This window comes from Prosopis cineraria, unplaced genomic scaffold, assembly GCF_029017545.1.
Source record: "Prosopis cineraria cultivar Desert tree isolate PC_DT_omini unplaced genomic scaffold, ASM2901754v1 PC1169, whole genome shotgun sequence".
NCBI classification, from domain to species: domain Eukaryota; kingdom Viridiplantae; phylum Streptophyta; class Magnoliopsida; order Fabales; family Fabaceae; genus Prosopis; species Prosopis cineraria.
Genome location: NW_026556494.1, coordinates 12,845 through 23,588, shown reverse-complemented (window position 1 = coordinate 23,588; position 10,744 = coordinate 12,845). Strand labels below are relative to the sequence as shown.

Below are 10,744 nucleotides of genomic sequence, written 5' to 3'. Positions count from 1 at the left end.
TTTAGCACCAACCCATAATACATCAAAAGTAGAAATAGAAGGTCCTAAATAAAAAAAATCATTCAGATATTGCAAAAAACAATCCATAAATATATAATCCTTGTTTTCATTTGATGTGGAACGGAACCCAGCAACAACTGCATGCTTGATTTCATTTAGGTACTGCACAAAATAATTCTGAACTACAGATATGTAAAAGAGGCAGGTCGAAGTTCAAATGAAGTGGTTGCATAGTGAAGATCTGGAGGAAGAGGAGAGAAGAAAATAAATAAATTATTCATATGAGTTCGTATAAAAAATTATCCTCCTTACCATTTATTTACATGATAAAGAGAAAAAAAAAAATAATATTCATATGTTAATATTATTAAATTTTACATCACAAATTTTTCTTTTATCCTCCATTATTGTTAGAGAGAGAAATGAGAAAATAATTATTAAAGTATGTATATTTAATAGAGATAAAATTGATAAACTTATTAAATTTGTATATTTAAAGAGATAAAATTGATAACTTATTAAATTTTTAAACAAAGTTAATAAATTTTAAAGTTTTTATTAGTTTCAGTAAAACTTATTTGAAGTGACTTATAAATAAAATTAAAAAAGTAAAATACAACATCAAATATATCAAATTATCAGGTTCCATTGTACAAAAAAAAATTATTAGGTGGTTTGGATATATACAAACAAAGCCATTAAAGGAGCAAGAGTGAGAAGAACAAAATAGAACAGACGATTTTATATCTTGTAAAGAGGGGGTGGAAAAAGAACAAAAAAAAGCATTCAATAAAAGTTGTTAAAATTAAAGAGGTCTTTTGGTTAACAACATATCAAAAAATTTGATTGTTGATGGAATACAATAAATCAATAATAATATTCAATTTATGAAATCGATCTCATATAGTGAGATAAGATTGCTTGTTGTTTGTTCTTCTCATCAAACCATCATAATTGAACTTTTAATTTTAATTAAGTGGTTCCCTAAAAACAAGAGTAATCACACATACATGCATTTTCTAATAAACCATAAGGAGATTGATATAAATTTTGAATATAAAAGGAGATATAAGATATTTGAATATGAATAGATGTGATGGCAGCGAGCATTGATGTGAACAGGAAAAAGGGGAGGAGAGCAAGGAGGAGCAGCAAGAGCTGTTTAAACAGATGTTGGAGGCAGACAACATATCAGAATCCGAGGGGACAGCATGCTTTGCTTCTTTCTCGTTTCAAAAAAAGATATCACTCTTCCGACTCTGAAATCATCAACAACGTTGGAAACTCCCAGCAATCTCTTCACTTGCATCACGCCTTCAATAACTTTGTGTGTGTCTTTCTTTCTCGCACATATGATCTCTGCAACCTCATAGCTTTTCAAATCTTGCTATTATGGGGCTCAGTATGCGCGCGCGCGTGCATTTGCCTCCCCAATGTCTTCCTTTTAAATTAGAATCACAATGAATGAGGATACAAAAATTATGGAGGCTATGTATAGGGTTTAGGGTGTAGAATTAACTTAAATAATGGTTTGATTCTGGGTCATTTTGAAAAATTGTAGAGATATGTGATATTTAACTAACTTTAACTAATTTTTTGTTGGTAAAAAAAAAAACTAATTTCTTTAAGTTTACAAAAGTAATTAGCAAGGTCTTGTAAAAAGGACTAGAAAAGTAGAAAGAGTAATTGACGATGACGTGATTTTGGGACGGCTAGATGCGACCTCAAAGCATCCAAGCGTTAATATGATGCACAGTATCGCCTAAATTTGCTTCTTTTACCATAATTGAAGTATCCTCTGGCTATTATGTACTCTTGTTCTTATTTAATTTATACTTTGCTTGGACATTTCATCTGTCATCTAACCAATTTGTATGAAAATGAGGTGTATTTTCTTATGTTCTTAGATATTTATGGATAATAGATTTCTTCTAATTGGATATACTTAATTGTTTTTTCCCTCCTTTTGTTTTGTTTCAAATTTGAGGTGTGAAGACAAAGGGAACAGCTTCAAGATTTGAAGAAGGGAAAAGAGAAGGAAGAGGAGATAGAGGTAACAGTAGCCATAAGGAGGGGAAGAAAATGTCATGAAAAAAATACCCAAAATTATTCATGTTGGCGTGTTTATAAAAGTTCAGTCAAATTATTCATAAAACATGAAAAGTTCTAGTTTTTTCTTCTTTTTAGATTTTTTGGGGTGTTGTTTGTTAAGCATTAAGCTATTAATTATTGTAATTTGGAAGAGTTTGATATTCTCCTTTGAATTATTTTAATTTCAACTTAGAAGTGAAAATGAACATTCTGGGACATGTGCTTATTTGAATTAATGTTGCTTTCCATGCCAAAAATTATTCACTGTGAGTTGTGCCTTAGAACACCCCATCTTTCTCCTACAATAGGTATTTATCTACTCAGATTGACATGAGTATAAGGGGAAATTCTTATTACTTAAACAAATAATTAGAATTTTAAACTCTAATTCCTACGTATATAGTAACCTAGTTAGAAGGGGAAGTTGCGAAGATAATAAATACTCTTTATTACTTTCATCCAAATATATTTAGAGCTGGGAATATGTTTTGAACATATTCATTGGAGAAAAATTTATAATTAAATTTTAAAAGTTCCAAAAAATTACTAGAAAGTGTTAAAAAAGACAAAGAAAAATAAAGTGGATGGGCAAGTTGAGTTTCCATTTTCCCAACCCACCAAGCGGCGCTTCACCATGTTGAGCAAAATTTACCAATTACCACTTCTATTTATATTTCTCGTGTCTTAAAAAAAATAAATGCAATTATTTTCTTTGCCAAACTTTTTGGGATTTAGTAAGTTGATAATTCAATTAAATTAAGTGGGCCAGTTTTAGCGTGTTTTGGGGAACTAGCACTGGGGCTTTCCCCATCGGAGTCGGAGATGACCCAACTAAACTCCATTACTGGGTCAATGCGATGGCGACCTTGAATTCCTATCATAAAGTCTTTGCTGGCTCCCAAAAATAAGATAACAAGTGTCTGTCTTGTGGGTCCTCTCAAATTGCCCTCATATTTCCATGCATAGACACTAGTTTGACTTATTTCATGGTCACACTATACTCAATTTTTTTTTTTCTTTTTTGACCATCAACACCATACTCAATTATAGCAAGAAAAAAGACTTTAACATTAGTAGTGTTTACTAGAAAGGATTAGTATCTTATAAGTCACAACATGATGAATAAGGCTTAAATTTTCATTGAGAGAGATACTTCGAACAATTACCTCCAATTCCAATAAAAAAGATACATGTGGATAACTTAAAAAAAAATATAATCAGAAAATATACCGGAAAGAGCCTATCAAGTGTATCGCCTATTTTTCATAGGTAGATCTTCATCAATAAGCTATGACACTCATAAATGCAAAGACCGAATAATCCAATTACTTGATTGTTTTCCTCTTAGGTTACGTTTCTATATGTTGCTATTTAATTGAGATAGGTGTATGTTTTGCTTTCAATACTTTAAAGGAGATTAATTTCTATTATTAATAGAGTATGCATTTTGCATCTTACCAAAAAGATTAACCCAAAATCTAAGAGGTATAGTTTTATCAAGTTTTATTTTTAGTTATTATAATTTTTTCAATGTTTTTAATCTTTATAATTTTAAAGATATTGGGTGATCTTTGTTTTTCAAATTCTTATAATTTCATTTTTTTCAATGCTTTTAGTTCACATAGGGATTGAAAACATTAAAGAAAAATTATAAGAATTAAAAACAAAACTTGATAAAATTATAAGGATCAAAGATTATATTTTTTCAAATTACATTGAGAGACCCAAATTTGAGTATCTTGACGTAGCAACTAGCATCAAGTTTCTTTGCTATAATTAGTATAAGGAGGTGCTATACAAATGGAAAGTGACCCAACCGTCACTTTTTTTGGGGGGCTAATATTTTCATTAATCACCGTACACAATACTCTAACTATTCACCCTACTTTCCTTGCAATATCGGTACCAGCTAATCGCAATTATGAATTTGTTTATTATTATGTATATGAGTAAAAGAAATAAAATACTCAAAAAGTGATCAATCAAGGACATTCAATATTTTAAAGGAAGAGAAAAGATAAAAATATTCATATCGTTATATTGACGGATGTAAAAGTGATCAAATCATTAACTTTGACCTAATGTCGTTAACTTCAATTGTTAAATGCTAACTGTGCATACCATTTGTCAATCTTTACTAACGTAAACTGATAGAGGGGCAAAAATATTCATGAAATTATCGTCTAGGAGAAAAAATACCCATGAAGTTATAGATTAAGAACAAATATACCTATAATGCCTTCAGAGTTAGTACAAAAGTGATCAATCTACCAAATTTTTTAAATGTTGACCGTTTAGCTAGCTCTTAAGCAAGAGTTGATTATTTTTTCATTGCTGTAAACAAAAAAATATTCCTAAATGAATTTTTACGGATGTTGATCGATCATCGTATGAATACTCATAATGTTACTTAAGTAGGTGCAATAGTGATCAATACATCAAAATCTATGTCACATGGTTTTTTTCCATCACCATGTATCTTGCCCCCTTCTTTTTTCCCTTTCTACTCATTTTTCTTGTTTGCAAAACTTGTGATTAAATATAGTGAAATAGGTTGTGCACAATTAAAAATTGAAACTGAACACACCTTTTACGCCACCCTACCTTAAGAACATTTTCATAATTTTAAGCAATTTCATTCATGATAAGTTCAAAATGGTCGAATAGTTTTCGCCACTGCTGTAAAGAAACAAGCGATTTAATGGTCAAACCAACATTTTCTCATATGATGTTCATACAATGATCAATTAACCTCCAGAGAATTTTATCTAGAAATATTTTTTGTCGATGTCAACAAAATAATGGTCAACTTCTGCCTAGGTGTCAACGAAACGGTCAATATTTAAGAAATTTGATGAATTGATTTTTTTGCATTAACTCTGATAATGTTATTGATATTTTTGCTTCTAGCTGACGACTTTGTGAGTATTTTTACTCTTGGTCAATGACTTTATGAATATTTTTATCCTTTTATTAATCCATGTCAATAAAAAATGACACGTGATATGCATAGTCATCATTTAATGGTCAAAATTAACATTGTTAGATCAAAGTCAATGATTTGATCACTTTTGCATCCACCTATGAAATGTTATGGACGTTTTTGCTCTTTTCCTTACTTTAAAATATTAGGTGCTCCTGAATGACTACTTTGTCAATATTTTTGCTCCTTTACCCTATATATAAACATACATATTAGATCATGGTAAGATACAAAAAATATAAAAAGAATAAACATCCATATGATATAATTTATTTTAGTTATTTTTATTTATTATCTTGCTTAAAAATATATCACAGCTCTGTCATATTTAAAATTAAAATTTAGAAAAATCAACCATTCTATCCCTACTTTTTTAACTTAATACAACTCAATCCTTATAATTTAATTTAGTTATAACTTAATCAATACACTTTAACTTAATATAATTCAATCTCTATAATTTTAGCAATTTGTAACATTAGTCACCAAGCTTTAATAATAAATTTTTTAAAAAAATGCAAGGTTGACATTTTGAATATATAAAATTATAAATAGATAACATTATAGCAATTGAGTTATAAGTTAAAATTTAGTGACCAAATTTTAATCAAGTCAAATTTATAAAGTTTAAGTTGGACTAACCACCAAATTAAAGTTCATGGACTAGTTTAAACCATCAGATTTGTTGGAAGAGAATTGCACTCCTTCCTTTTAAAAATATAAGTCATTTTTAAATTAGATATTCAAAAATATAAGATATTTTTAGTTTTTTTAATGTGTAATTCATAATTTTTTTAAAGAAAATACCCTTAATAAATAAATCACTCAACTCTTCATCCTTAAGTGAGGCACTCTATTAAATAAAGGTAAATACATAAAGATGATATCAATTTAAAAAAATTAATAAACTTATTAGAGATGTAATTAAGTTAAAAATGCCTCATTTTTTTCAAGGGATGTGATTGTATTGAAGCTATTTGGTTTGTAACTAAGGGATGTGATGATTTACATCCCTTTAAAGATATTATTGATTATTGATGATGTTAGCCTTTTGTATTATATGTTAAATGTCAATTTTAATACCTTGATTAAGGCTGCATGAAGGACTGACTTAGTAGGATTTCAGCCAAATTCAAAGTCTGGTCCTTTTCATGAAAAGGTTTTAGTTAAGCAACTAATAGTCTGATCTGGTTCTAGCATAATCCAAAGTTGAATAGGACCGAATTGGTTCAGTAGGATTTGGATATTGGTTTCAGTCTTGCCCACCATCTCACCTTTTTTTCTTTTTTCATCTACGAGAGATAGCAATTTATTTTAACACAATAAAATTACTTATAGTCATAAAATTTATCATAACAATAATTATAAATTCACAACAATTTCCAATAACAATAAAAAAATATTATAGTTACAACATAAATTATTCAAATTAAATAACCTGTAACATGTCTAAAGTTCATTATACGAAGTTAACAACAAATTTCACTGATAAAAAGAGAAGACTGAGGTTGGTCAATGCTCAAATTTTACTCGATATTCATGACTTTACAAGTATCAAACAAAAAAATACTTATTATTGTTATTATAAATTAACTTATTGTAATAATGATTAATAAGTTAATTATAATTTTATTCAATAAATTTATAGAACCAACCAAATGAAGTAGTCTAGATGCTCGATCTCTTATCTAGTCTAACTTGAAGAAAGAGTTTGGTCATTTTGATCCTGAAAGAACAATTTTTATCTAGACCGAACAGGACCATATTTGTCTTGGGTTAGACTGAATCACACTGGATTGAAGGATTTTTGTATGACCCTACCTTTGATCATCCCCCACCTTTTTCCCAAGAAGAGTGACTGATTAAGGAACTTCTCTTTTATGTAATTTCCTTTGACTTGTATGCTCTTTTGTATTAAAAAAGAAAAAAAATCATGTGAAGTAAAACTAGAACTAAGTCAAAATTATAAGACTAAATGATTATTTTTTTTAATTTTAAGAGATATTATTTATCACCCCCCTTGGTTATATTTATAAAGCAAGGGAGAGAAATTTTTAATTCTATTTATAATTCATATTATTAAAATTTTGATGGAAAAAATATGATATTAACAATATATTTAATAGGAATTAAATTGAGAATTTATTAAATTTTTTGATAGACTTAACAAATTTCAAGTTTTTTATTTTGAAGGAACATGTTGAAAAATGATTTATAAGAATGATGACTATTTCACAATTATATATATATATATATATATATCTAACTTTTTTGATATTATATATTTGGGTTAAAGTATAATTTTATCTCTATATTTTTTTTAGAGGAGCATTGAGTACCGTATATTAATGAGTGAGACATTTTTTCTTAAATTATTTTTTGAGGAGCAAAAATCTCCCTTCATTTATAAGGAAAAAATGAACTTTAAACTCAAAATAAATATTAATTATTATTTTAGTTTAAACATAACTAATTTTTCCTAACAATAATTAAAATAGAACAATCAATTTTAACTTCATTGTGAAAAATTTTGATTTACTGAAATTTAAATATTATAAATATATATAACTATTTTAATTTAAACAATTATTACTTTTTATTGGCAATTACAAAAATGAAACAAGAAATTATAACTTTTTTAATAAATAAATAGTCACTAATATTTATTTTTCTGGTAAAATATGTTCTTACTTCTAAACTTTTTTTTTGAAGAGTGCTGACACTTTGTAGGGATATTTTTTTTTATGAAGGAAGATTTTTACTCTTTAAACAAATATTTAAAAAAATAAAATGTTTTATTTATTAGTATAATATGTTCAAAAGTATATTTTAACCAAATATATTTCTTTTCTTTTTAATATAAAACCACGATAAAATCATGCAGAAATTAAAATCAAATGACGTCGAAAGTCATAAAATTTGTACAATCACTAGGCGAACTATTGAATAGATAAGTATTAAAATTTTATTGAAGTTTATGTGTTATTACGTCAGCGCATTTATTAGTTTTTTTAAATATATTTCTTCATCCTAACCAATTTTGTAGACTTCAGGACATGCTGAGTCATTGACCCAGCAACCACCATCAACATGGTCCGCACTCGGCATCCAGTTCCCTAAAATCTCTGCTTCTCTCCGTCGTTCCGTCGCATCGGTTTCTCCTCTTTGAGTTGTTTTGCTGAAAAACAAATCATGGGTTTTCTTCACAAGCTCTGGGACGAAACTCTTGCCGGCCCCACACCCGACACCGGCCTCAGCAGACTCCGCAAGTACCATTCCTCTCGCCCAACCGTCTCTCCGATCATCACCATTCTCCGCCGCAGCTCCGATTTCCGAGGCTTCTCCTCCGATTCGGGCCTTTTGACCTGTATCACATATACCCGTTTCTGTTAATGTCTTTGTTAGTGACAACGTTTGAGTTCACGCCTTTGATGGGTTTGGGATTTTTGCATGCAGCGAAAACGCCAAGAGAGGATTTCGAGAAATTCTCGAGGGGAAAATCTCCGGTTCAGTCGCCGGTTGTGACTACGACTCCGACTGAGTTTTATTGGTTGGTCATCTTCGTGTAATGTTGAAATGACACTCATGTCCTTGTTCCTCTTTTTCTTAACTCTGCTCTATTATGTTGATCGTTACAGGGTAATGATAAGTGCTCTGGATCGTTGAGAGAGATAGATGGATAGAGGATGTGAAATATTTTGCTCTGAAGAATATTATTCAGCTGAGGCATCCTTTTCACGCGTCTATTTGTGTATAGGTAGATAGAGAGACACATACAAACATAAAAATACAACATTCAGTTATCAATAAGATGGGTCAGATCAGATGCAGATTAGTACTTGCAGGAAAAGTCAGGGCTTAACGAGATTCTAAAAATTGAGAAGAGGAAGAAAGCAGACTTGCTGAATTTGACCACTTATTTTTCTTTAGTTTCTCTGTTTGTACACATGAATGTTTTTTTTTTTAGAACTTATTTTGCTTCTTCTTTTTTTTCCCATTCTGTACTGGGTTTTGCTTTTGTAAATACGAATGGATTACTTGTTTAATGATAGATATCATGAACTTCATAATGCAATTACTCTGTATTCCCAAATCACTCTTCCAACATTTTTCTTCGACGGTCCAAGCTCATCTCATTCAAGCTGTGAATCTAAACCCAAGGAAGTTCTGTAAAGAATTTCTATGGAATATCTTCACGTGAACATATGACCGTGTGCATTAATTTGATCTGTTAACATCAATATAACTTCGGAGTAAAATGACAATCCGTAGAGAACTAAAGCTAACATCTTTCTTGTTTGTGTAAAAAAATTCTCAAGGGGGGCGGGGGGCAAAGCTGAGACTAACATCTTTCTTGGCAGTAATATTTGTGATCTTGTTCAGGGAGCTTTTGCTTGACCTGAGTCTCCAGGTATAAATCAGACGCATCTAACTCTTGTTCTCAAATTAGACAAGCATGAGACTATCAAAGAATTAAGACCAATTTTCCTGTGCAATGTCAGTTATAAGAACATATTCAAAATCTTTATTGCTAGGATTAGAAAGAATATGCCTAAAATTGTGGGGGAATACCAAAGCAGTTTTATAGCAGGCAAACAAAGTTGTGATAATATTATTATAGCGCAGGAAGCCATTCGTTCCATGAGAACTAAGAAGACCAAGAATGGGTTTGTAGCAATTAAAGTAAATTTAGAGAAGGCTTATGATAGACTTACTTGATTATTCATTCGGCAATGTTTGGTATAAGTTGGTTTGGACAACAAAACAATTGATATTATCTGTGCTTGTGTTGAGACACCAGCTATGCTAGTCTTGTGAAATGCGGAACCTCCCAACAATTTTAAGCCTTCAAGAGGAATCAGATAAAGCGATCCTATTTCTCCATATCTCTTCACACTTTGCATGGAGAAGTTGAGCCATATGATTCTTGATGGGATTCACACAGGTAACTGAAAACCAATTAGATTGTCAAAAAATGGGCCTCCGATTTCACATTTATTCTTTACGAATGATCTAATTTTGTTTGGAGAAGCAACCATCTCTCAAGTTGAGATAATGAATAACTATTTAGATAAGTTTTGTGAAGCTTCTAGGCAGAACGTAAATAAACTAAAAACAAAAATGTGTGTTTCAAGATTTATCCATTTCTTTAGAGCCAACGATTTAAGCCAAAAAATGAGAGTTAGTCTTACTGATGTGGGAAAATACTTGGGAGTCCTACTTTCACATACTCGAATCTCGAATAATTATTTTAAAGTCATTTTGGATAGAGTTAAAAACAAATTGGTAGGTTAGAAAGGTAAATTCTTAAATCTTGTGGGCAGAGCTACTTTATTTAAAGTGGTGCTCTTAGTTATCCTTGGTTACCACATGCAAAGTGTTCTCATACCTAAAAAATTCTACGTGAAGTTGAGAAAGCTAATTGTTCCTTTTCATGGGGTGATAGAGATGAAGATAAAAAACTCCATCTCGTGTCATGGAATGAGGTGAAAAGCGAGAGGAATAGAGGAGGATTGGTGATAAGAGTATATTTTATAATTATAAATAGGTATATATTTTAGTTTATATTGGATTATATTTATTAAGATTTCATATCTATTCAACTAATATTTAATATTTTTCTCTCATCACTTAATTATAAGACAAAAAATTTTAATATAAAATTTATTC

General features: G+C 29.9%; 1 protein-coding gene across 1 annotated transcript; it reads left to right on the top strand.

The window, feature by feature from the left end:
* The first annotated feature begins 8,108 nt into the window (after window positions 1–8,108).
* On the top strand, window positions 8,109–9,149 carry LOC129299471 (dormancy-associated protein homolog 4-like). Its single transcript, XM_054937940.1, has 3 exons — window positions 8,109–8,441; window positions 8,531–8,624; window positions 8,713–9,149. Exons 1-3 carry the CDS (start codon window positions 8,267–8,269, stop codon window positions 8,738–8,740), a joined length of 297 nt encoding a protein of 98 aa, XP_054793915.1. The 5' UTR covers window positions 8,109–8,266; the 3' UTR covers window positions 8,741–9,149.
* The last annotated feature ends 1,595 nt before the right edge of the window (window positions 9,150–10,744 follow it).

Excerpts from the sequence above, each read along its gene's own strand:
- LOC129299471 (XM_054937940.1), top strand. The coding sequence starts at position 8,267 with ATGGGTTTTCTTCACAAGCTCTGGGACGAAACTCTTGCCGGCCCCACA. Across the intron at positions 8,442-8,530 it reads CGATTCGGGCCTTTTGACCT|CGAAAACGCCAAGAGAGGAT; the intron begins GTATCACATATA and ends TTTTGCATGCAG. Across the intron at positions 8,625-8,712 it reads ACTCCGACTGAGTTTTATTG|GGTAATGATAAGTGCTCTGG; the intron begins GTTGGTCATCTT and ends TGATCGTTACAG.